Source organism: Sander vitreus, chromosome 18 (assembly GCF_031162955.1).
Source record: "Sander vitreus isolate 19-12246 chromosome 18, sanVit1, whole genome shotgun sequence".
NCBI classification, from domain to species: domain Eukaryota; kingdom Metazoa; phylum Chordata; class Actinopteri; order Perciformes; family Percidae; genus Sander; species Sander vitreus.
Genome location: NC_135872.1, coordinates 19,701,314 through 19,727,855, shown reverse-complemented (window position 1 = coordinate 19,727,855; position 26,542 = coordinate 19,701,314). Strand labels below are relative to the sequence as shown.

General features: G+C 42.2%; 1 protein-coding gene across 2 annotated transcripts in view; it reads left to right on the top strand.

Moving 5' to 3' along the window:
• Positions 1-1,701: 1,701 nt before the first annotated feature.
• The window catches only part of atad2b (ATPase family AAA domain containing 2B), a 71,059-nt gene continuing 46,218 nt past the window's right edge, over positions 1,702-26,542 (top strand). Inside the window, exons 1-21 of one of the 2 annotated variants that reach the window (XM_078274164.1) lie at positions 1,702-1,910; positions 3,677-3,843; positions 4,187-4,218; positions 4,338-4,485; positions 4,972-5,071; positions 5,174-5,303; positions 5,534-5,674; positions 5,849-5,924; positions 6,122-6,223; positions 6,355-6,466; positions 6,599-6,714; positions 6,963-7,137; positions 7,416-7,504; positions 9,103-9,262; positions 10,568-10,658; positions 10,935-11,246; positions 11,914-12,064; positions 13,622-13,808; positions 14,017-14,202; positions 24,626-24,761; positions 25,907-26,100. In XM_078274164.1, coding sequence (XP_078130290.1) covers positions 1,812-1,910; positions 3,677-3,843; positions 4,187-4,218; positions 4,338-4,485; positions 4,972-5,071; positions 5,174-5,303; positions 5,534-5,674; positions 5,849-5,924; positions 6,122-6,223; positions 6,355-6,466; positions 6,599-6,714; positions 6,963-7,137; positions 7,416-7,504; positions 9,103-9,262; positions 10,568-10,658; positions 10,935-11,246; positions 11,914-12,064; positions 13,622-13,808; positions 14,017-14,202; positions 24,626-24,761; positions 25,907-26,100 — 2,904 coding nt within the window. In that variant the 5' untranslated portion in view covers positions 1,702-1,811. Of the gene's footprint in view, positions 1,911-3,676; positions 3,844-4,186; positions 4,219-4,337; positions 4,486-4,971; positions 5,072-5,173; positions 5,304-5,533; positions 5,675-5,848; positions 5,925-6,121; positions 6,224-6,354; positions 6,479-6,598; positions 6,715-6,962; positions 7,138-7,415; positions 7,505-9,102; positions 9,263-10,567; positions 10,659-10,934; positions 11,247-11,913; positions 12,065-13,621; positions 13,809-14,016; positions 14,203-24,625; positions 24,762-25,906; positions 26,101-26,542 lie in introns of both variants that reach the window. The other variant, XM_078274163.1, reaches the window with a different exon arrangement.

Here is a 26,542-nt window from a genome sequence, read left to right as displayed (position 1 = left end):
TACTCTCTAATGTAGGCTACATATGGGATTTGTCTATGACCATTGAAAGGCCCAATAAATCCTTCATTTGACCATGAATTTGAGGTCTATTTTCGCATACTTAAAGAGTTTTAGTTATAGATGGATTCATTTGTGTGTTTCTTAAAAGATCATAATTCAAAAATATTAAAAGAAAACTATTTTTACAGCATCAGAAAACATTAGAATGAGGTGTTGACCAGTTCTAGTTACATTTGAGAATTACAAAGGTTTCAATCTTGTGTTCAGTGGTGGGGATACCTATTGTTTCAATCAGATCACAGATGGTGCCTTCAGCAGCTCCATGCACACACACACACACACACACACACACACACACACACACACACACACACACACACACACACACACACACACATAATGCATTATCTAATAAAACAAAAATAGTGTTGATTATGCTTTTAAAAAACAAACCCTGAACCTAAAACATGAAACAGATGGCTAGCACAGTTGCATCTTCAGTCAAGCCAGAAATAGAAGAGGCAACACAAACACACGCGCGCACACACACACACACACACACACACACACACACACACACACACACACACACACACACACACACACACACACACACACACACACACTTTCAGCAGTGATCCCCGAGGGATCCCACAGGGGTTCTGAAGAGGATCACAGCAAGTTCTTGGCAAACTACAGTTTTGTTAAATGTCACTTTTACTTCATAGGAAATCTAGTATGATCAAAGGTTCAAACTTTTCACTGTTATTGCCCACCTGAAGTAGCGAATAACAAAAACACATTGGGTCTTTATCATGCCCGTGGGAATTCTGCCTGACAGATATTATGATATTTCATAGATTTATTATATAATATTTCTCTGATGTGGGAATCAAATGGTGTGGAGAACAAGGTGAGAAGCAATACTGAAAACAGCAAGAGGAGAATGATGATCATTATTTCGATAACTTAGACTACGTGCATTAAGGTTGTAGTGAAGAATGACAAAAGTTAGTAGAGATAGTCAATAATATTAGTCTGTGGATGCAAAATATCTTTTTTAGGTAGGATAATATTGTTTTTAATATTCTGGAGCAATGACTCCAGTCCAGGTTGTACATGTCTGTTTTGATATTAACTTTCACAACTTTTGTAGAAAGGAGAGTGAATTGTAATAGCCTACGCAATTTGTGAAATGGTAACTTTTTTCAAATAAATTGGAAGCTGCCCACTTCCATCTGGTTTCTGCCAGCTTCAAACGAGTCCCTGGTAATTATCTGAGGGGTACACGGTGTACTCAGGTTTAAAAGCATTATATATGTTCTTTTTCTGAAGTTGTTTCCTTTAATATTCCTTTATAGGGACTCACCGTGCTTCAGTAGGCCTACTTAGTGACGCGACTTTATGGAAGTCTGTACTGTTCACTGTAATGTTTAATATTACTACTGTAAATTGCACGTTATAATTTATAACCCGTAACAACACAACACAATTGTTTATATTGGTTATTAAGGCATTTTAGTTATATTTGTTTAGTATCTACATGATAACTAAGTTAGGCTAGTTTTTTGTAGTATTAGTCCAGTCAGCAAAAATGAATGCACCTGCCAAACAGACCCACATCTACTTGAGAGAGAGAGAGAGAGAGAGAGAGAGGGAGAGAGAGAGAGGGGGAGGGAGGGAGGGAGAGAGAGAGATAGACAGGGAGAGAGAGGGAGAGAGAGAGAAATGGCGCCTCGATGCTGCGCTCACTGAGGCAGTGTTTGGAGCTGGCTAGGGAGATTCAGTAAGGGCAGACAAAAGGAAAAAACATGGTGAACACAAGGAAAAGCTCACGGTCGGGGAGCGGTCCCTTCATCTCCTCGAGGACTAGATCGTCGTCGAGAACCGAGCGAAACTCTGATGAACATGTAAGCCGGTTTCTTTTCTTTGCCGGTCAGCTAGCTAGCTGGCTGTGCTAGTTGGTTAGGTAGCTAGCTGTAGCTGTGGCCTCAAGGTGCTCTACATAATGTATAATTCACAGCAAACTACGAGCATTGTTGAAGTTGACACCCACTCAGTCAAGCAGATACACAATAAAAGACTTTAATGCAGCAATTCATACGCGTGTCATTTACACTGAACGTATTGCACAACTGTCAAATTTCAAGCTAGCGATGTTAACTCCTGGCTAGCCCCAAGTTGAGTTCCCTTTGTGTTTGGCAATTTTACCCGGCTGACTTGTTTCACATTTGTCTCCACAAATTAGCCCTCTTAATAACGACAACTGGGATTTTGACATGAGGCTATTATCATTACTTCATGTCGCCGTCCTGGAAGTATTAGCTTGATTATTTAAGATAAAGCTTTAGTTAAGCTAGCGTTTGTAGGTTATAGCTAGCCCGACAGCTAGTTTACAGTGGGGGAAGGGAGTCCCAGGTTCAAAACAGTTGGCTGACTCAAGTCCCGTATTTAGCAAGTCTGAACTTATTGAACTTTCTTCTGCAAATGCCCTTACGCAGCATTTATGTACAGTAAACGTTTTAAACGCACTGATATAACGTTATACAGAATGCTATTTTTCAGCTTATTCGAAATGTACACTAAATTAATAGCTTATGTTTGTACTCTGATCGGCTGACCTACAAGCTGTCAGTCTTTGTCTCAAAATGTAAACATTGAGATTATGCAAGGCAAGAGGCTCTGTGTTTCCGCATTATTTACGATTATTATAGCATTTAACACAGACGAACAAAGTAATTCACTTATCTCCTAATGTATTCATAGTCATTAGCACATTCTTGAGTTTTAATGGGCTGTTTGGCGAGGCTTTATACTTTGTTGAATTATGTTGCAAGTAATTCGAGTCATTCCCGGCTGTGGGTCGCAAGCCAGGCTAACTGATCATGACACACGGTAATGTGATCTGTGACTTAAAATTCATTTGAGTGATTCACCTAAACATTCACAATGTTATTTCCAAGAATTCAGATTTTTCTGAAGAAGAAAATTGAGGTTTTGTGCACTAAACTCCCAACCATTTTCGCTTGGTGTCCTGTGTGAAGACCTTGTCCAAAAACTCGTTGCTAAATCTGACCATCGGTTATGACAATGTTTGGAAAATGATTTAAATGAGGAATGATTTCAAGGTGCACCCAGCAGGCCACAACTGTGCATTTGTTCACTGTTTGTACATTATGCACTTTTCACTTCATCTATCCAGTCAGTCAGACAGTCAGACAAACCCCTCTGCAGACATTGCAGACAGTTGCCTATGACAACAGTGAGATATGCTCTCATATCAGCAGGGAAGTTAAGCTGTGAAGGGCGTGAGCATCAAGGGCATATGTCTGGTTGGTGCTCTGTTGTGATTTGGGGAATACATTAAGGAGTTGGGTACAAGGTGTCTTGTCTCGTCATAGTACTCTATTCTGGGTTTGCCATTTGAAGTACTAGCTTTCTTCTTTTATGTTGTCATGGATTTGATTTTTTTACTCATGCTTGCCTGTTATTGTCTTAATATTCTGGCTTCATACAATCTTGATGGGGTGAATGGTTTATGCAGATAATTGTGAAAGGCTGTCACGATATGAGGCATTCTCTTTCTCTGTTGCCTGCTTGTTCTGATTGTTTGTCATTTTGCATTCTCTCCTCCCTTCTCTCCTAAAATTGGCGTGGTTGTTTGTTTGTTCAACAGAAAGAACCCAGTAGTGATGTGAGCAGTCCAAGCAGTCCGCGGCGGGCTCCTCCTTCCAAGCGGATGCGGCGCCAGACTGCCTCCGAGCCCAGCTCCAGTGATACCTCCCCATCCCCTCAGACCAAGGGCCAGAGGGTCAGCTGGGAAATTCCCACCTACCACACCAGGTCAGTTGCTGGCCTTGGTTTCAGTCATGAGTATCTCTCAATAGTAATATTGTGCAGCACACTGATAGGCCAGTACATTATTTACTACATTTACTTTGGCAGAAATATAATGATTTGTTAAGACAAAGTTGTCTGTCCAAAGTTAAAATAAGCAAGAGTTAATCTCTACACGCCTATTTGCTGTCTGGCTGTTGAGTCAGATCTCATTCTTCTCATGTCATGTATTGTAATCGGGTAAACCGTAAACGGACAGACTTAAACATGAGCACTCGGACAACATTATGTGAGATTAATTGTAGTTTTCTGTGCATACGTATTTTCACTTGTTTTGTTTTATTTCTAGGTTGTCCTCTCGCATAATGCAAAATGGACACGGTAATGCAATTATTTTTTATTTGTCCCTTTTTTTCTTTTTAGAGTCATACATTGAACATATGCTTTAAGAGGCATACAATGAAATAATGGGTCTCATTACATTTTTGTTGATGCTGCAGCCCATATGAGTCACCGGAATGAAGAGAGTGGAGGGGGAGATCACTCTCGCATGAATGGCCATGTGGAGCTGAAGAGGAGCTGCCGGGTGAAGAAGAGCCAGTTTGAACACCTCAATCAGAGCCTGCTGTTTGACCAGCTGGTCAACAGGTAGCTTAGCAGTCACACAACTGACACCTTTCTTTGCAACATCGCTTCTAACACAACAGTAAATGGAACTGACTTTATTGGTTGGAGCATACTTTATTCATCTTGGAACATACTGTATGGAATTGGACTTCTTTATACTTGAGAAAAGTATGAGAAATCCAAAGAGCTTTCTTTCTTTTTTTTAAATTAAATTGTATTTGCCATGTTGTCCAGGTCTGCTTCCTTCACAAAGCCTACCTACAGTATATACAGCTCAATCAGTACTTGGATTTAGAAATTGGTACGTCGTCAGTGCAGCAGTCAAGTAAGGGCTACAAGTCCTCCAATTAGAGATGAATGTCAGCACTTTACCATGATAGTCATTCTTTAAAATAAGGATAAGAAAAACGTCACTGTCCAAAACTGCACTGTAGATCATATACCTCAGTGAGACAAGAATGGTTTACCTGTGTGTGTGTGTGTGCGTGCGTGTGCGTGTGCGTGCAGCACTGCTGAGGCTGTCCTTCAGGAGATGGACAACATCAGCAGCATCAGGCAGAACCGTGAGGTGGAGCGACTTCGCATGTGGACTAGAGACACTGAGGAGGTGAGTGTGGCCCTGCTGTAACACACAACCCAGAGCTATAAAAGTACAATACAATTGCCTAATGAGATATATATATTATATAAGTGGCCCTGTATTTTCTAGGAAAACATGGACATGTATTCTCGGGTGAAGCGCAGAAAATCCATGCGCAGGGGCACTTTCAGCATGCCTACACACCACAAGGTCATGAGCAAGACGGAGCAGGAGGATGAAGAGGAGGAAGGGACGGAAGGTCAGGTTCCTGCTAATGTTGTACTTATGAATCAGTGGAGCGAGAGAGCTCATGAAAACGTAACGAACCACCTCAGCTTGATTCATCACCTCAGCTTAATTCATCAAATGATTAAAAAAAACAAAAAAAAAACATCTACAGTCGATTGCTTAGTGTACTTTGGGGGAATCTTTTAAACGCTCAAATTTGGTACTATGTGAAATTTTCAAAAGGACATTTTTGACTTTCAGATTCTCACGGCGAGGAAGAGGAGGATGCAGAGGATGAAGACGACGAAGGGGATGAAGCAGAAGAGGCAGGAGAGGAAAATGACAGGCCGTACAATCTGAGGCAGCGGAAGACGGTGCAGAGATATGAGGCACCACCTATTGGTAATTGCTGATCAAACCGATATATATATATATTACATACACATGTATGTTTTCTTCTTGCTGTGTTAGGAACATTGTCCATTTATTTAATGATTTCCTCTCAGTGTAATCCTGTTTGAAACGGTTTAGAGGTTTGGTGTGTGACAACTGGTCACTTTGTGTTTGCTTTCTCAGAGCCTGTGAATAGAAAACAGAGCAACCCCTCACTTTTTGACACCCACAGATCCCCAGCAAGAAGAAGCCATATAAGGTTGGTAGAAATTTGTGTCAAATCTGGTGCTAAATGCGTCACAATGTGTGACTCCTATGCAGCATTTTCACTACCCTGACTAATGAACTGAGCTGTGGTTATAAAAAGGTTTTTACACTCCCCATTGGCCTCCGCTGATTCAGGAATATTACTGTGTAATAGTGTAAAACTGAATGTAGATTGTCACACTTCTCCAGAGTGAAGAAACATGCCATTCACAGCAGTGACACCACCTCGTCTTCTGATGAAGAGCGGTTTGAGCGGAGGAAAAGCAAAAGCATGACCCGGGCCAGGAACAGGTGATGACTGCTGCTTTCTTTCTTCTACCTTACTTTTACTTTTGCTATGATCGAAAACACTTTTTCTGATTATAAAATAATGAAGATCCAGGACTGTTAACATACATGTCAATCCTATTCCCCCCCCACAGATGTTTGCCCATGAACCTGGCGTCAGAAGACCTGGCTAGTGGGGTGCTGCGTGATCGGGTGAAAGTGGGTGCCAGCTTGGCTGATGTGGATCCCATGAACCTTGATAGCTCAGTGAGTGGAAACGTCAGTAAATATAAAAAAAAAAAAACTGTAAAGCAGCATAGTTTTAGTCCAGGTTTTTTTGAGCCAGTTTACTCCATGAATGGAGATCTTCAGTTTTCAAATGTGTGTTTTTCTCCTCAGGTGAAATTTGACAATGTGGGTGGCCTCAGTAATCACATCCAGTCACTAAAGGAGATGGTCGTGTTCCCACTGCTTTATCCCGAGATCTTTGAGAAGTTTAAGATTCAGCCTCCCAGGTGAGAAGAACTACGATGTGAATACGTGCGTTTATTTCAGAAAGGTCGCCTTTTCTTGGTTTGGAACTTTGTTGTATTAAGTCTGATGTAAAAACCGACTACGTTAAAATCTGATCGCAGACACGCTGTCCACTTTCATGAGTGGTTTTACTTACACAGATGCAAGATGATAAAGTGCCTTCCTTTTGCTATTATGAAATAAACAACGGTTTCCATTTCCTCTCCCTTCCCTTTTTTTTTTTTTTAAGAGGGTGTTTGTTCTACGGCCCCCCGGGTACAGGAAAGACCCTGGTAGCACGGGCGCTTGCCAATGAGTGTAGCCAGGGAGACAGAAAAGTTTCCTTCTTCATGAGGAAGGGAGCCGACTGCCTCAGCAAGTGGGTCGGCGAATCGGAACGCCAGCTACGCCTGCTCTTTGACCAGGTGAGACACGGAGGCAGCACGCTGGTTGTAACCACAGCTTCAGTCGCTTGACCTGAATTGACTTCGGAATGGAAATGGAAAACTGGTGGCTGCTGGGAGAAGATTTTCAGTCTACCTGTTGCAACTTAATATTGTCACATTGCTTTTCACTTTTTTGGAGGAAATTTAAGTAAACTGAACCCAGCTCGCTTAAATGTTTTTTTATTTTTTGCTTGTTCTTTTCAACGAGAGGCAGATTTTTCTTTTCCTGGTTTGACCTTGTGTATGCTTTTGATCAGGCTTACCTGATGAGGCCATCCATCATTTTCTTTGATGAGATTGATGGTTTGGCTCCTGTTCGCTCCAGCAGGCAAGACCAGATACACAGGTAAGGCTAATTTAAAAAAACAACAAAAAAAACAAAAACAAACCTTATCTGTACCCAACAGATGTGACGTGCAGTGGTGAAAGTGTCATAGTTGCAACATTGGCATGTGTGCATTTGCAGGTCTAAACTGCTGCTGCTGTTACTTTCCTTGCCAATAGGTGGTGCAGGTTTTCTTAAACTGCAGGTTGGAACTTACTGGCACTGCAGCTTTGATTTTGGCAGGATTTGGGTGCTTCAGAGTTTGATTATTTGGTGTTGAGTAGCCACAGCAATGGAAATTGGAAATCCACAACAATTTTTATTTCCGATTTAGACCGTTTCAATATGAACTGCAGGCGAGGAAGAGTCCTATCATACAAACGCAGCTTGCAGTTGATCTTTGTGGAAATGGTTGCCATCCAAAAAATGGAATATTTGTTACTGTGAAATGTAATTCTGGACCAAAGTTTATTCAAAACTTGAGTTTATAGATGTTCTCTTTCTGCCATGCTGGGTTAATGCATACATGGAGCTCTACTCAACACAGACATAGACATATAATAAGAAATGGACAGATATTTTTTGCCCCACACGGTTTTGTTCAATATGTGTGTTTGATAGACCCCGTCTGTGTTCTCTTTGCAGAAATAATGTCTTATTTATTTGGTCCCTACTGGCTCTTGAGTAGGGGTGGTACGGTTCATGAAAAAACATCCGAACCGCTCGGTTCGCTTGTCTCGGTTCGGAGCGTGTGTGCGTCGCACGGTTCGTCAGTACACTGTTAATGTGCACTAACCACTTACTGCCGTAGTGCCCACTTTATACACCTTTGTTAAAACACTTACTGGAAACGACGAGGGGGATGAGCGTGACGAACGCAACACATGGCAGCTGATTGGACGAACGCGTCACGCGGTTCTTGCTGCTCCCGAATTTCAAAACGGACTCTAATGGCGTCTCGTTCTGAATACGATCTCGTATTTTACAAAAACAGTTCACCGAAACGTGTTTCTGAAAACATTTTAAGCGAGAAATAGGCCATACAGTCTGTTTTTTTTTTTGTTTTTTTTTGATCGACAAAGGTCAGTTTAAAAGATTTTCGTCAGATTTTGAGAGGCGCCGAGCCGACCGCTCAAGTGGAGTGTGGAGTGCTGCTGCTGCTGCTGCTGCTGCTGCAGGTCACGTCACATGCAGAGATGTCAAGTGGGAGAGATGAGGAAGGCTGCCCGGAGTTGGAGGATGCGCCAGCGTCGTGTGTATATAGTCTGGTGTGTGGGAACATTTTGGATTTCACGTTACCTATGATGACAGCGGAAATAAAACAATAGATAGAACTGCCACTGTGTGCGTGTATTGTGCATACATGCATTTAATATGCTCATTTTAGCTATGTATCATATGCTGAAGTGTATTTCTGGAGTGTTAAAGATTAAAAGAAAAAATAACAAGAACCGTACAGAACCTAAAAGCGTGATACGAACCGAACCGTGGGTTTTGTGAACCGTACCACCCCTACTCTTGAGCCTTGTCATATTTTCTCAATCTCAATAAGTATTTGGGCTCTAAATGTCTGCATGTATACTTACACTCTGTCTCCCCACCTCCTTCCCTCTGTCCAGTTCTATTGTGTCCACTCTGCTGGCCTTGATGGACGGCTTGGACAGTCGTGGGGAGATAGTGGTCATCGGTGCTACAAACAGACTTGACTCTATCGACCCGGCACTCAGGAGGCCTGGACGCTTTGACCGGGAGTTTCTGTTCAACCTGCCCGACAAGAAGGTGAGACCGAGTGACGCATCAATATCGTGTACAGTGGACACATATTGATTGACACAACTGTACACATTGTGCAGGGATGATTTTCAGCAGATATGTTTTCCATTGCAGAAGCATGATCTTTTCATTAGTATATCTAAAACATTGCATATCACACATAGAATTCCAAGATGTACAGTGGCAGTATTACTTAAGATATTGTTGCACCACAGAATCTGTATCTCCTGGCCAACTGGGAGATGACAGAATGCAATTTTCTGTATACGGAGCACTTCACTGTACATACAATGCTGTACCCATAGGCACACCCAGCTGGAGACACAATTTAATGCAGAAGTAATTGGCATTTTACTCACAAGAGTCGTGCGATGAAATTAGTACATGCAGCCCCCTGGCTATTAAGAGTCTCCTCAAACTGTTTTTTTTTTTTTTTTTTTCTTCTTTCTCTCACTTTTGGATGTTTTGTTACAACAAGCAAGTGGCAAAGCAGATGCTCATTCGGTTTATGGAAAATTTTAGAAAAAATATTGCTATGCAGATCTGATTGCTTTAATCTTGCACTCAGGGAGACCTGTTTTTTTTCCCCCCTGCTAGGCACAAAAAAAAAAGTGTCAAGTGACAGTAAAATCTGGTAAATAGCTCAATGTAGGTGACTCCTCTCCATCGAGCCTGTCTAATGTGGGTTGCCTTGCATACTTTGTCCACACAGTGGGATCGTTGGTAATCTGCAGGCCGTTAGTGAGCTGACTGATCAAAAACCTCGCTCTTGTGCAAATACACGTACTCCTCTCTACACATTCAAGTTCAGCTCCCTCCTGGTATTGCCCAAGATAGAAACTTGCGTGAAATCTGTCTCAGATGTGTTTTTTAAATAGAAAGGGAGATGTGATGAAAGATGATGAAAACTGTTTCTCTTGACTTGCGACAAAGACCTCTTTGTTCTTAATGTCGGCCCATCAAAGCCGAGTCCTGTAGCAGCGATGAAATAAAGGGTGTATTGCAATCCCTTCTGTTGTGCTCACTTATGCACTTGATTCCTTTTTGATCTTTCTCTTGCTGTTGTCAGATCTAGATAGAGTAAAGGTGAGTAAAATGTGGTTTTAATTACATTTCTGATGTGATGTTTTATTTCTCAGTATATGTGACGTGCCTTTTAATTCTTTGATCCTGTCTTAAGCAACCTACTATTTAAATGACACCTCAAATACATTGTTGTTCTTGTTAGGCTACACAGGACTTGTGCCCCCCTCATCTGTTAACTCTATTGATGTCTTTCTTTGTGTCTCTTTTCCTGTTGTCCACCCAAAGGCCAGAAAGCACATCTTGGAGATTCACACACGGGACTGGAATCCCAAATTGGCTGAGCCATTTGTAGATGAACTTGCAGAAAAATGTGTCGGTAAGAGTGACACCTGTGGATAAAAAATGCATGCCGTATTTGCTATACAAGTATCAGTTCAAATTAGCATTGGCTAATGTGGACCTGTAAAGCACACAGAACCTAGAATCTTCACCAAGCAGTATCAACATAGCATTTTTGAAAATTTGTCTCGATTTTAACCCCGCTGACATTCATGTTCCCTGTGCCATTCATAAACAACCTCGATAAAGCCAAAAAAACAAAAGTGGGCAAACAAATGAATAACCCAGCTTTGTGTTTCTGGCTTGGTCCCAGGCTACTGCGGTGCTGACATCAAAGCACTTTGCACAGAGACAGCCTTGGCGGCGCTGCGCCGCCGCTACCCCCAGATCTATGGCAGCAGCGTCAAACTGAAGCTGGATGTCGGCTCCATCGTCCTGGGGCCTGGCGACTTCAGCAAGGCCATGAGGACAATCGTCCCTGCTTCCCAGAGGGCCCTGGCTCCCCCTGGCCGAGCCCTGTCCCCCACCCTCAGGCCCCTGCTGGCCAGCTCTTTCTCCTTGTTGCTGAAAGCTCTGCTCCGAGTCTTCCCCCACGCTCAGTGTACTGACAGGGACAGCACACACGGTAGGGATCTGGGACCCAGGTGCCCATGGTTTCATTTGTTTTCACTTTCCTACTCCTTGTTGTTGCGTCTCCCACTTTGACTCTTGCTCCCTTCTCCCTTGCCACCTGTCTTGCTTGTTAGTGTGCTTTCCCTCTTGGCTCGTTGTACTATTTGATTATTTGCCCCCCCCCACCTCATTACCAAAGTGCTTTGTATAACCCTCACACACTAAACATACTCACGGAGTGTGTGATGAAACATTCCCCCTGAGAATGCAGAGGTGACAGCGCAGAGATTGGATAACCAGTCATTCTGCTTGCACTTCAATACCTCCACTCCCACTCCAGTCACCAAAAGTGTTTACAGCAGATTATCCACAATGCAGCACTTGACCAGTGGGAGATTGCTTACGGGAGTTGCACCCAATAACGACATGAGTTACCCAGAGTGCTGTATTGCTTTAAATGCCCATTACATCTCGCCTAATAAGCCAGCTCTCTTATTTTATTCTCACTTTTTCTGTGAAGTGACCGCATTAATGGCAGTGATAGGGCTGCTTTGAGGATTCAACTTTCTAGAAACAAACTTTTAAGTGCATTTGCCATTCCATTTAGGACTTTAATTGTCCTAAAGTGAGTTGCTACTTATTATGCATGGCTGTATAAGCAGTGTTTTTCTCTGTGCTAGGCGCTGACAATCAACTGCTTGAAGAGGACGTGTACAGTGATGATGACAATGAAGAACGCTCTGCTTCCATCTATGAAGTCCAGCCTGCTGCATCCCCAAAGAGTCAGCACTCCTCTTCTGCAACGCACAGACCCTTCCTCCATTTCTCCTCGTGAGTACATCAGTAAAAAAAAAGAAAAAAAAAAAGACAGTTTTCATGGGCACCAGGTGATAAAGTTGCCAAGTGTAAAAGAGTACATTTAGTTTAAGTGCTGAGACATTGGTATCTAATTATACTACTAAAAACAAACACAGGAATGTATTTCTATGATTATATGAGATTGAAAATTAATATTTGATATAGATTTTCTGTCAGGTCTAGAATTTTGAAGACAAAAAGCCAAGATACCAAGCATACACAGAACATATATTTAATTTTCAAACATTGATCCTGATACAGAGTTACTGGTTGTCATAGTGTTATCTAATAGATATAGTGTGCTTAGAAGAACAGTTTTCTTTCTCGTAGCAGAAAACCTCTTAATTAAGATAGAAAACATTAATTTACAATAAAAGAACAAAAACGTTGGATTGTATAATAAGAGGAACGAACAGCAAATACTGGCTCCACAGGCAGCACTTGTACAAAATGCTCAGTTGTGAAGACAAACGAGCTAGATCAGAGGAGAGGATGAAAGTGATAAGACAAAACTCGCAGTTGCTGTTTTACATTCAGAAATGGAGAGAGGTGAATGAACGGGATGACTTTTCTTTTACTTGAACCATATTAAGCTGCTATCAAGCCTCTAGTTTTTAGGTCCAACAGAAGGCTCAAACTTTTTTTTCTACTATAGTGGTGGGCATACGAAAGGAAAAACCTCAAGGCAAATGTGTAGCTGTATAGATATAGACAGGCTTTTTTGGATGGGCACCAAACTTACTGCACTTAATGCCAATATGATCTCTGCCTTAATCAGAGTGCTCCTAAAGCCAGGGTTTGGTTATCAAATTGCCACATAACCTATAGGAGAATGTTAGAGTGAGATGAGAACAGAGATTCGCATCACGTTTGGCTCATCTAATACTTGCAAAACACACAGAAGTACAGGTATTGTGTGTAGACCTTACAAACCGCACTGTGGTGCTGCAGCATGCAGAACCCATGCTGTGGGCTCTGTGTATGTCCTATGACACAGGAAGGCTCTTACATAATATGGTGGAAGTTAGAGACTGCGACTCTTTATCTAACCACTTAACTGTTGTGTGGCTCATTCTCTCTCTTTTTCTTTCCGTTAAACTGCATCACTTGAGCGTAAGGTTGTCTTCAATGCAGTTCAAAGAGCTCATTGTTCTTCATTGTATTCTGATTGCTCTCATTTTGGTCAGAGGTGTAATATATTCTATATCCTTGAAATGGTTCAAGCTGACAGAAACTAGAATTTTGCTAGTGTCAACATGTACTGAAGTGGTTTCACAGAAAAGGCCTACAGTATACTGCTTTTACCATTTTAAAAATGCATTGATAGTGAAGCACTTTCAAGGTTGTTGAGTTAGAATCAACTGTAGCTTTACGCTTCAACATTATTTTACTGAAGCAAGGGAACAAACCTAATCTGAAATATGATACGGCCTCTGCTGTGGCAATCCTGTTTCAATGACCGTATGACTGCTGGTCAGTGATCAAAAGGTGTTAGATACTATGCTTACTATGAACTCCTTCTGCGTCTAGCTCTGCCCTCCAACAGCCGACGGCCTACCGGCCTCGTCTGTTGCTGACCGGGCCCCCGGGCTCAGGACAGAGTTCCCACTTGGCCCCTGCCTTGCTGCACCACCTGGACAAGCTGCCAGTGCACCTCCTGGATTTGCCCACTCTCTACTCCGTCAGCGCTAAGACGCCAGAGGAGTCCTGTGCTCAGGTAGCGCGCGCGCACACACACACACACACACACACACACAGATGCAGATCCACACCCACACGAGGCCATCTGTTGCACAGGTGGTTTAAATCTGGAGAGAGTAAGCAACTTACTGGCTTTATGGTTTAATGTTTTGTACAATAACTTTTCCTTTTTTTTTTTATTCGGATTTAAGCAATGTGTGCTTGACCTAACTGTGTGGTTGCAGGTTTTCCGTGAGGCCCGCCGGAGCGTGCCCAGTGTGGTGTTCATGCCACATATCTCAGAGTGGTGGGAGATAGTGAGTGACACTGTGAAGAGCACCTTCCTCACCCTGCTGCACGACGTGCCCTCTTTCAGCCCTGTCCTTATCCTCGCCACTGCTGAGACCCACTACTCCCAGCTGTCAGACGAGGTAGGAACACTGAGCTGACATTTTCCGATTTACCTGGAGGCCTGCCCCATGTGTGTTTTTTTTTTTTTTTTTGGTGATTACATATTGCCGTTGATGGAATTCGCTTCTATTACGTGAGAGAGGAGAGTGTTGCCCTGATGTCTTTTTTTTTTATATGGCATTGGAGGCTAAAGTATGATTCACAAGGTTTCTTTTTCTTTCTCTCATACTCAGGAGCGCTAGTGCAGACACACACAGGGTGTCACATTTAAGGGCATCCCACAGAGTTTTTTTTTATCTACTTTGGCTCGATCTCCCTTTTCTTTTCATTTATCCCACTGCCCACTTTTCACCATGGGTATCCCCACCCCTGCTCCTTCATCCTTCCTCTTGGATTTATTATTCTCTTTCTGAAAGCCAAAGCAGAGTCAGACCACCCGTTGTGGGTTAGACTGTAAGTAAGGGTGTGTTAGAGTAAGGGGAAATGGTGGAAGAAAAAAAAAAAAGAGACGAGAAATATAAGGAGGGTCCTCTCTAGTCAGACGATAAAAGGCTTTAATTAGGTTTGCTGCCCCATGTCTTCACCTCAGGACACGCTTTGTGTGTGCGTGTGTGTGTGTCTCTGCTGTTTTGGCAAGACCTCAACCCTGTCTATGGTCCAAGGGGAGCGAGGCTCTCGGGATGATTCTTTCTTAGTAGTTGACTCATTAGAACTGAGGTTCCTGTGCTGTTAACACCCACTGAGGCCAAAGCTCTTTTTTAACCTCAGTAGTTCCAGTTGCCACTTTGCGTCTTTCTATCTTTGTTGCTCACCATTCCCCGTTTCTTTGTATATTGTGTGATTCATAGTTCCCTGTAATTCTTTACATTCTTTGAGGCTTAACTTCACTTAACTCCGCCATATTTGTTGATGAACATGCTGTGTTAAGTATGTAAATGGAAGTAATCGCACCCCCCGCACACCATTCAGCCGCAGTGTCACATGGTAGAATACTTTCATTACATACAAGATGACTGAAACAATGTAGGTTTGACAATTACTTTTTTCATCAAATTTCTTTTCTTTGGTCACGAACACATAGCCAGGCAGCCTGGAAAATTGGGAAGCTCATGATGGGGTGCCCAGCATGAGGATATCAAGACTGTCCTGAGGCTATGTTGGCTTTCTTCTTTGTGTTTTTCCCCCATTTGAATGTCTTGCCAGTTTGTAGTAGGATTGCATCATTACACTTGTTAATCAGTTGTTAATTAGCACTTTTCTTTACTTTTGTACAGTTACATAAGAAGACCCAGTCTTTGCTCATTTTTAAAGCTATGTTTAAAAGCAAACCATGATGCCTGTACCACACACTGTGCCACTGTCTGTCACACTGGCAGTAATAAATCGACTACTGCCCAGTTGCAGTTACTTGACTAGTCTTGATAAGGCTGCTGTTCAATGATAGCCTGGCCAGACAAATCTGCCAGCTCATCTTTCCTATGCTTTGGCAGATACATTCTCCTCCCCCCACCAAATTCAAACACATTTCTAGCTGAAGACCACAACCGTTTATCTCACGTTGGGCGAGTTGTGTGTTTTTTGTGTGTTGCGTGTGTTTTCAGAAACACATTTTTGTGTGCCGTTTAGCTGTAATACAATGATACAATGTACAATGCAACATTACAATGCCAATTATAACAAGACATCTTTCTATTAACCCCATCCCACCCACAACAAACCCTTTTGCCGAGGAAAAGAGGACAAAAACAAACAAAGAAGACAAATAAAAAAAAAAAAAAATTTAAAAAAAAGAAGAAGATAAAAACACCTTTTTTCTATTACTCATGATAGCAAATAGTGTGATCATTGTGCTTTACCATTTTTAGCAGTTATTAAGAGGGAAGTGTAGTAAGTCTTTCAAAGTAAGCCAGTAAAGGGCCCCAATGTTTGTAAAATTTTCTGGTTGATCCTCTAAGTATTTGATTTTTTTCTATTTTTAGAAACATCATAATATCAGAAAGCCATGTGGCGGCTTTTGGTGGTGTAGATGCTTTCCATTCTATAAGTATTCTCCGTCGTGCTATTAAGGTTGCAAAAGCAACAACACTTTCCTTATTATTGGACATTACAAAATCACCCCCTTGTACCCCAAACCAAAGGCTTCATTTAAGACTTTAAATATTGATGCCCAGAACACTCTCAACATGGAACATGACCAAAACATGTGAAGTAACTCTGCTCTGTCCATTCTACATCTGTCACAGATGACATCCATGTCAGAGTATATTTTGGCCAGCTTAACCTTACTATAGTGCATACGGTGAAGAACCTTAAACTGAATCAAATTCAAACGATTCACCCAGCTTAGAGCCCTGTCCCATACAGCATCTGATATATTTGTCCCTAACTCTTCTTCCCATTTTGCTTTGGTAGGATCCATGGATATATTGTAGAGTGACATAATTGAATTGTATATGTTAGAGATTTGGCCTCTTGAGGTCAGAGGGGTCTGCAGTATATCCTCTAGGTCAGAGTACTCCGGTAATTGAGGAAAAGATGAGACGTGTGTCCGAATGAAATGACGGACCTGAAGATATCTGAAAAAACTGGACTTGGTGATATTGAATTTACTGACCAAGTCAGCGAAACTGAGAGACGTTATTATGAAAAACTCTTTACATGTAGAAAGGCCCATGTTGTCCCACTGTTTGAAAGTATCGTCCATTTTAGCAGCCGGAAAAAGATGATTATTACAGACAGGACTGAGTATGAAAAGATCAGAGAAATGGAATGTTTGCCTAAATTGTATCCAAATCCTAAGCGTTGAACTTACTACTGGCTGGAGGAGAAGCGTCATGGGGAGAGGGGGAGTTTTGACGTAATCAGTGCAGCAAGTGACACCAGTTTACAAAACTTGGCCTCTGCACTACACCAGTCTGCTTCAGGACATTGAAACCAGTAAACAATTTTTTGTAAATTTGCAGCCCAATAATAAATCATTAAATTTGGGAGGGCAAAAGGATTTTTTTTACGTAGCCTTGAAGTTTTACCTTAAATTTGAAAGTAACTTATCTGTTGCTCGGATGAAAGACTTTTGGAAGGAAAACTGGAAGACTTTGAAATAAGTATAAAAATCGAGGCAGCACATTCATTTTAACGCAGTTAACTCTTCCGGCTAAAGATAAATAAATGGTGCTCCATCACTGGAGGTCAGATTTTAGTTTCTCAAGTATTGGAGTGAAGTTCGCATCAAACAAACCAGAAAAAGAGGGGGTGACATGGATTCCCAAATACTTAAACCCTAACTTTGATATACGAAAGGGCAAGTCTGTATCTCGTATTTGGTGCACCTTCTCATTGACAGGGAAACGCATGCTTTTTAAATAATTTATTTTATACCCTGAAAAGCTACTAAAGTCTCCTAGAATCTTTAAAATTACAGGTGTAGACGACAACGGGTCCGTTATATAAATTAAGAGATCATCGGCATACAAAGAAATGTTATATTCCATTCCCATCCTGCTAATACCGTGTATGGACTGTGTGGCTCTAAGCTTTATTGACAGGGGTTCTATCGCTAGAACGAACAGCAACGGACTGAGAGGGCAACCCTGACGCGTTCCTCTGGATAAAGAAAAATATTGTGAACACAATTTATTAGTGACTACTGCAGCCTTAGGAGAAGAATACAATAGTCGAACCCAGGAAACAAATTTTGGACCAAACCCAAATCTACCCAGCACGGAAAAGGGATAGCCCCATTCGACCCTGTTGAAAGCCTTCTCCGCGTCAAGGGACACCACCACTTCTGGTGCGACCCCAGACGCTGGAGAATGCACTACATTCAAGAGTCTGCGGATGTTGGTGAATGAGTGACACCCTCTCATAAAACCTGTCTGGTCAATTGAAATTATATGTGATATGACAGAGTTTGTTCTAGTGGCCAAAACTTTTGAGATAATCTTAAATCTCTCTGCATTTAACAAAGATATTGGCCTATAAGAGCTGCACTCCATCGCATCTTTGCCTCTGGGGCCTTTCCGCTCTGCATATCTTTAATTGAGTTCTCTACTTCCTGTTTATCTAGAGGTCTTTCCAGGCTTTCACTTTGGTCTTGTGTAATTGTGTAAATTCTGTCATATGAGAGGTATCATGAGGAAATTCTGATGAGTATAATTCTGAGTAATATTTTTTGAAAGTGCTGTTGATTTCTTGGGGGTCTATTGTCACTTCCTGAGGACCTTTCCTAATAATAGGAATAAGTCTGGATGCAGAAGACGCCCTGCCTTCTCTCCATGTTCGTAGAAAAATGTCTTTTCTATAGACAATAAATCATATTGTGCTTTAAGGTTCAATTTCTCTTTGTATAGCTCAGGTGTTGGGGTCTTTGAGTATTGATCATACATTTTCCAAAATGTTTGCCTTCTTTCTTTATTGCGTGATGCTGAAAATGATATTTTGTCCCCTTAGTACAACTTTTAATGTTTCCCACAATATGGATGGTGACATAGAGTCCGTCTGATTAAATAAAAGGAAATCATCTATTGCTTTTGATACGTACTGACAAAAGTTTGTATCCAAAAGTAATGCTGTGTTTAGCCTCCAAGAAGACCTTGCGGGATAATTAAGTACAATGTTAATGTCAAGGATGAGGGGTGCGTGATCAGACTCTACAATAGCTGAATACTCTACAGATTTCATTGAAGGGAGAAGATGTTTGTCAATGAAAAAGTAATCTATTCTAGAGTAGGACTGGTGCACATGTGAAAAACAAGAAAATTCTCTTTTTATTAGGGTATAGAAATCTCCATGGGTCTATACCACCTATATGAGACATGAGGCTAGAGAGCGTCCTGGACATCTTTGATGTGAGTGTAGTTTTAGGATTTGAATGGTCCAAAGCTGTATCAATCACACAATTCATATCTCCCCCAAATATTAAATGATGCGTGTTTAAATCAGGCAATAAGGTCATTATTTTCTTGGAAAAAGTCGACATCATCCCAGTTGGGGGCATAAATGCAAACTAAGACCACAGGGGTGTGAAATAGACTACCTGATACCATAATATAACGCCCTTGAGGATCTGAAATTATTTCTGAGGGAGTAAATAATACCTTTTTATGAATTATTATTGATGTTCCCCTAGCTCTGCTGCTAAAGTTGGAATGATTCTGTCCTACCCAAGCTTTCCTAAGCAAAATATGGTCTTGAACACGGAGGTGTGTTTCCTGTAAAATTTTTTAATTTTTTTAATTTCGGTGTGCAGTCTTTTCAAATGTGAAAATATCCGGGCCCTTTTCACTGGTCCGTTCATGCCTCTAACATTCCAGCTAGTGAAACGTACTGCAGACCCTCCTGACATATTTCTACTTTCTGTGCCGTACATTGCCTAAAAGTCGTCTATCAAACCATATGGGTGGTAAAGCACGCAATAAACCGTTGTAAGAAGCCACGAGACTGAAAAAGAGTGAAGAACGGAGAGGAAAAACCAAAAAAAAAGGTAACAAAAACACATAACCCGGCAACCCATCCCTGTTATAAAACAAATGAGAACTATGACTAACCGCAGCTTTAATGTGGTTGGACTTCCAATAGTCCTTCTTGCTATCTCTGTTAGGCTATTCCCAATCCTACAATCCTTCAAAGATATTGTAATTTCACATGCAGTGTCCTGGCTGCGTGAAGACATTACGACCACAGTTCAGGATAGTCCTCTGAAATAGTAGCCTGGGCTACTCACGCGTAGCAACACGACGGTCATAAAACTCCTGGGCCGCCTCCGGTGAAGAGAAAATGAACGTTTGGTTTTCAAATTGAACTCGAAGGCGTGTAGGATACAGCAAGCTGAACCGTACGTTCTTCTCATACAGCAGCTGTTTGACGTCTTTAAATGCAGCGCGTTTCTTCGCCAGACCCGCCGACAAGTCTGGGTAGATCCTGAGTCTGGATCCCTTAAACTCCACATCGTGATTCCGGGCCCACCGCAATACCTTTTCCTTCTCCTGGAACCGGTGGAAGCAGATCACCAAGGGACGGGGAGGCCGACCTTCCTGAGGCTTTTGGCCGAGAGAGCGATGTGCCCGCTCCAGGTCGGGGGGCTTTTCAAAGACGCCTTCACCCATCACTTCCATAAGCATTTCGGACACAAATTTTGCAGTAGACTGGCCTTTCTCGCTGTCTTCTGGGACGTTCAATATTCTGAGGTTAGCCCTTCGAGAGCGATTTTCCATGTCTTCTACCCGGTCAAGTAGAGTGGCGGTTTGCTCTTCCAACTGTTTCTCAGCTGTGTGTAGCGCAGCAAAGTTGTCTCAGCCAGAGACTCGGTTGCGTTTAATCGCGCCTGCAAACTAGTAACAGTTTCTGTAAGTGTATTCGTTTAGCTGTAATTTGAGAAAGTTTGTGACCTGGCCCCCATGTTTTACCTGCTTCAAAACAGAACAAGCACTGCCCCAATTTGTGCCGCTCAGCGCTGTCCGTTGTGTCCAGAAGCATTTTGGTCTGCACCGTTGGTAACACCCCTTGGAAATCGAAAATGAACTGAGAGGTTCTAGACTGATACGCATTTGGGAGTTAGTCTGGCTATGCCAGGCTAGTTCAATGAATGTTGAATTCTGGTTATTTGGATCGAACTCTCAAGTCTCTTATGTTGAAGCTTCCTGTGACCACGTGAATGCATCAAATGGACTGTCTTTTAGCTTTACTGTAAAGAATACCTTAACTGCAATGGATTACAAGCAGGTTTTAAGTTTCTCCTATATAGAGGACATACAAACTCCACATGACTGCTGCTGTTGGTGATTTTCTATGGGATGCTTGTGTAACTACAAGCTCTACTGTATCGGTGATTCTCTGTCTGGAAGTGACATTCCCTGTTTTTCTTTTTTTTTGTGTGTCTGTGGTAGTGCTGCACGATATGAGCATTTGTGCAAAGTGGAGAATGTTGTGTGTGGACATTGGACTGGAAGCTGTGAAATGAATTACCGTTGTATTGGTGTCATGTAATTCCGTGTGGGATGGGCCACTTAGTGGCATGACACGTAAATAAAAATATCAATCAATCTACTGTATGTGGAAGTCTGTAAGGGAACATAGAATATAGTAGTTGGTCTCACTGAAACCGTACACCAGGTTTTCTAGAGAAAGTATGATTTTCAGACTATTGGCTGAATGAGTGGAATTTTGCTGAGGCTGTGTACATGTAAAGCTGTTTTGTCTTGTCTATTAATTGGACCTTTGCTAGAATGGGACGTAGAAATAAGCGCTGAAAATGTGTAGAAGAAAAATTTTACAATTTAAAACGTTGGAAAAAGCAAAAACAAACAAACCTTGAAGAAAAAAGAAAAAAAGTGTTGTTTTTTTTTCCCAAGGTTGACGGGAAGACAACACAAGGGTTAAGTGATTTGGCTATCTCTGAAAGTGTTGTTTCACTCTCTGGCACAGAGACCACGGTGACAGCTGCTGTCTCGGCTCCAAACCTCAGCAGGGAGCAGGCAGCATGCCTCCCCAGCCAAAACTGACACCACAGGCTCGGGTCCAACTGCATAGCCTCCCTCCCTTAACAGCCGTTCACTCTTGCTTAGATTGACTTCCTTCTTGGTGGAGGACCGATGGAACTTGCTAGAACATGGGATTCTAATTGGGAAGTAACTGAGAGATGGTACCCTATCAAGTCTTTACATTTAACGCTGTGACACTGTTTAGGATGTGCATTTTGACGCATCACTGTGTTATATTGGTATGAACTGAATGTGAATGCTTGCACCGCCGTTTTACCATAAGGACCTGATAATGAATGGATCATTAATCTGGTTTCAATGCTGAGATAAAGCAGATACTGTACCAAGTATGTCTTCAAAGCGCACAATTTCAAATAGCTTGCATTTAGCATATTTTTTTATGAGCTTTAGGCAGAGTTTTAATTTTGAAATTTTATATATATATATATATATATATATATATATATATATAAGCTCTAGTCTTTACTGAGAGCACAGATAACTTGTGTTCGAGCACACTGCAGATTACATGTTTCTGAGATTTCACAAAAACCTTGATCATGGCTCTGTGCAACAGTTCACATAGTTTTATAACAGCTTAAAGACATATCACATGTATTATGCACAATGATACCTGTGTTACATATGTATTAAATGTGCTGAATTGTAGTGCAAACATGAAGGAAAAAAAAAACACTGCGACACTAGCTGTCCGAGTGGAAGAATCTGTCGGCTGGTGAAGTAGCGACGGCTAGTGTGTTAGAGCAGTGCACTTTTAAGATTTACTGGTCATTTTTCCTCCGTGGATGTAAAACATTCAGTTAGCGATAGCATGCCAGGGTGTGCACTAATCGGCACAAAAATAATTTGTCAATTTTCTGGGTTGAGGTCACAGTAGCATCAGGCTAGGCAGGGTAGTCCACACGTCCTTCTCCCCGGCAACATCCTCCCGACTCATTTTGGGGGATGCCGAGGCATTCCCAAGGCGGGGCGGGATGTAATCCCTCCAGTGTGCCCTTTTGGTCTCCTCCCAGTTGGACATGCTGGGAAAACCTCCACAGGGATGCAACTTGGAGGCATCTGAATCAGATGCCTGAACCACAGCAACTGACCCCTTTCAATTCAAAGGAGCAGAGGTTCTACTCTGAGCTCCTTTTGGCCGCTTATATCTGTGACCTCATTCCTTCGGTCTCTACCCCAAAGCTTATGACCATCCTTCAGGCTCCACCCCCCCCCAGCACCACGACAGACCAGACCAGTATAGCGTCTGCTTTTTCTTCAGAAAATTGAGAGAGATTTTTTCTTCAGAAAATTAAGATATAGATGTAGTAACAGGGCAGAGTCATGCAGTCTGACAGAAATGTTTTTAGGTTGCTTTTAAGTCTGTTTCTGTGGTTAAGAATGTATCACCCTAGCAGAACAGGTGTCCAGTTTATTTTTACAGTTGCTTTTCCCAGCCAGACATCCCCAATTTTCTTTGTACATTCAGCTCTCTCCTCTATACCACTTCCCTCTTTTTTTTTTAAGCATTCTTCTATCCACATGTTTCTGCTAACCCATCCTGTGTCAACACCCCTGCAGCCTTTATCATGATGAATAATACTGAGAATCATTGCCTGCTGTGTGCTACATACACTATGGCTGTCTCTGGCTCCCCGACTGTCTTCCAGACTGTCTTCCTCGTTTTTATTCCATTCCTCCCCCCCCCTGTATTCTGAGGAAGAGAGTGCAAAATCCAGAGAGAGAGAGAGAGAAAGGATAAGAAAGAGAATAGAAGGCAATGCAGAGGGAAAGGGAGAACAAACAAGTCATGGGTAAGGGAGAGGATCGATCTGAAAGACAGATTGGGGGGGGGGAGATATAAAGTGGAAAGTAGGTACATAGTCAGCAACAGGGCTTCCCGACGGGAGCAGCCTTGTGCTCCATCACAGAAGTGAACTGAGATCTTTGAAGCCCTCCCTGCAGCCCCAGTAAAGGTGCACACCAGAAATTGAGGTAGCAGGAAAAAGGCTTGAGTATTTGTCTGCGTATAATGTATATTAACCTATCAAATATAATATGACTATTTTATAGTTTCCGCAACTGTAACTTTTTGTTGTGCTTTTTGTATCATTGACATTTTGTACTTTTGTTGCAAGGGTTGTGTTGTGCTCTTGTGCATATGAACTGGATGTACTACAGACCAAGACTTACCTTTTGCACAGTCCCTATCTCAAGTTTCTGAAAGCTTAGACTTTCAGTCATTTACATCTGGGCTCACAAATCCGTGAACTATTGCATCCTAAAGGTGAAACTTGATGCAACATTGATGAAGTTTTGGAAGACTTGCTTTGACCAGGTAGCATCTGGTCTCTAATAGAAATGCCTGAAGACACAATTTCTTTTTACCACTGTTGCGAGTAATGTGAAAATAAAACATTTCCATCTGTTCATTTAGTCCTGAACTTCTAAGCAGCATGCTAAGTTTCTGCAGTGATCAGTCATGGTTTAGCTTAACGTAGAGGCGGATGAAAACAGGCACCATCAGCCACACGCTGCCTGTTGTGTGACAAACATAAAATGAAGTAATCAGTTCAATAGAGTGGGTGTATGACATGAAATTGAAGTATTATCAAAATTTGATTAATTTTACTGGGAGCTAAAATTCAAAAAACTGAAAGTAGAAGATTTAGTGTACTGCCCTATGAACAAAACTTAAGAAAAAGAACACAACCTGTGACACAAACCTCTCACACAGCCATCGTAGTTTAGTGATAATAAGCAATTTTTTTTGTTTTGTTTTTTAAACGTTGTGCTATGCTAATTCATAGCATAAGTCTAGCTAGGTGCCATGACCTTTGTGCTGCTTGTTCTATGCTTTAATGGTCCGTTTTTATTACGAAAGGAATGTAATTGTAAGGCATAGCAATACATATGTGGTGGTGGTGAGTGAATTCTTATGAACCCCTGATTGTTTTTAATACAGGTGAGAAGTATTTTCCAGAGGACCTACGGGGAGGTAGTGACGCTGTGCCCTCCAGGAGCAGAGGACAGGAGGAGCTTCTTCGCTGACCTGCTGTTGGTCCAAGCGGCCAGGGCTCTGCCACGCTTCAGGAATAAGGGTACTTACTGTATTCACTTAGACATATACAGTACATGCAGGGTGGGACAGTTATGACTCATCTCTGCTGTCATGCCTAGAGGGCAGTGTTGTCTGCATGTGCTTTTTTTCCTTCCCAGCTGTGGTCTCAATCCTTCCACAGTCTTTTTTGGGAGGCAGTGCAATGTATAGAGCAGATGTTATTGTGTGTGTGTGTGTGTGTCACTTTTGCACACAGCAGTTCAATGTTTGACATTTTAAGAATCTTTTTAATTCCACTTAAGATTGAGAATAGAAACGCACTGATGCAAGCTATTGATGGTGCTGCACTCACAAGGGTACGATATGCCCAGTGTGAAGCCTGTATTTTCCTGGGCATCTCTATCCCTCACTCACATCAAAATCAGCAACCCCCATCCATCCCTCCAAGTTCACCCTGCCAGTTGCCCCAGTCCACAGTGGTCCCTTAGCTCCATGTTCAGGTTCAATATAAGAGAAGTGTCCACCTGGGCTTTCAAATGGAAATTGTGCCCAGTGATCATCTGCAGTTTCCTCGTTGATGCAACGCAGGGGTCCCCCGCTCCACCCGCCCGGTGCTCTTCAGGGGTTCCTGCCTGACTAAGATTGCAGTCTGGCTTCCAGCAGAGGGGCCAGCCGAACAGCAGGGAGAGGAATTGCTACGAGTGGCCTGGCTGCTATTAGCCATAATTAGAATCAGTTTTTGGATTGCTGCTAGTGAGTGAAGCGGCTCTAGGTGCTGCTGAGCCTTCCTGACGATGTCGGCAGATGCCTTGGGCAAGGACTGGTGCCTTGGGAGAGGAGGAGAGGATATCTGCTTGCCTTGCTTCATCACTCATGTCATTGGCCAGAGGCTTTTCCTTGGTGTATTTTTAATCCTGTGTTTGCGAAAGAGTGTAGCTGTAGTTTTGTTTTTTTCCGCAGCAAGAATCTTATCTTGTTTTTATCCCTGGGGTAAGTCTTTTTTTGTCTGCGTCTGCAATGATGATAAAAGGAGTGGGCTAGCTGTGTGTTTTGTTGCTATACATTTTGTCTCTGGATCACTCTTGGTGTTAAATATTTAGGTCTTGTCTACTGATGGAAGCTGTGTAAAAACGTATTATATTTACTAAGCGTACTTTTTTTTGTTGGTTGCTTCTCTGCCAACAGAGAGGCGTGAAGAGGTGCTGCCGATGGCCGAGGCTCCGGGCCCCAGAGTCCTGTCAGCAGAGGAACAGCGCCGCCTGGCTGAGCAGGAGGAGAACACACTACGAGAGCTCAGGCTCTTTCTCAGGGACGTGACCAAGCGCCTGGCCACTGACAAACGCTTCAACATCTTCAGCAAGCCAGTTGACATTGATGAGGTAAAGAGGAATGGACCCTGATAACTAGGGTTGGGTACCTTTCGCATCTGAACCAATACCACTACCGGTACCTGGAATTCGGTTCCGGTACTCAACGGTACTTTTTCCCCCTCCTGTAATTACAAAAAAATGATTTCAGTTGTACAAATAATTCCAAACCTATTTACTTAGAACATGTTATTTATTTAGAATATTTTACACTGACAGAAATTAAACAAAAACGAAAATAAAACCCCTCCCTCTCTCCTCCCAGACCCTTCCCTACAACCTATTGAATAATTATTCAACTTTTATTCTTGTATTTGTACATTATTCTATTTTATTTTCATCATGACCGTTTTTAATTGCTCTTTAATGTTTCATGTAAAGCACTTTGAATTGCCTTGTTGCTGAAAGGTGCTGTAGAAATAAAGTTGCCTTGCCTTGCTGACTCAGCCTGTCA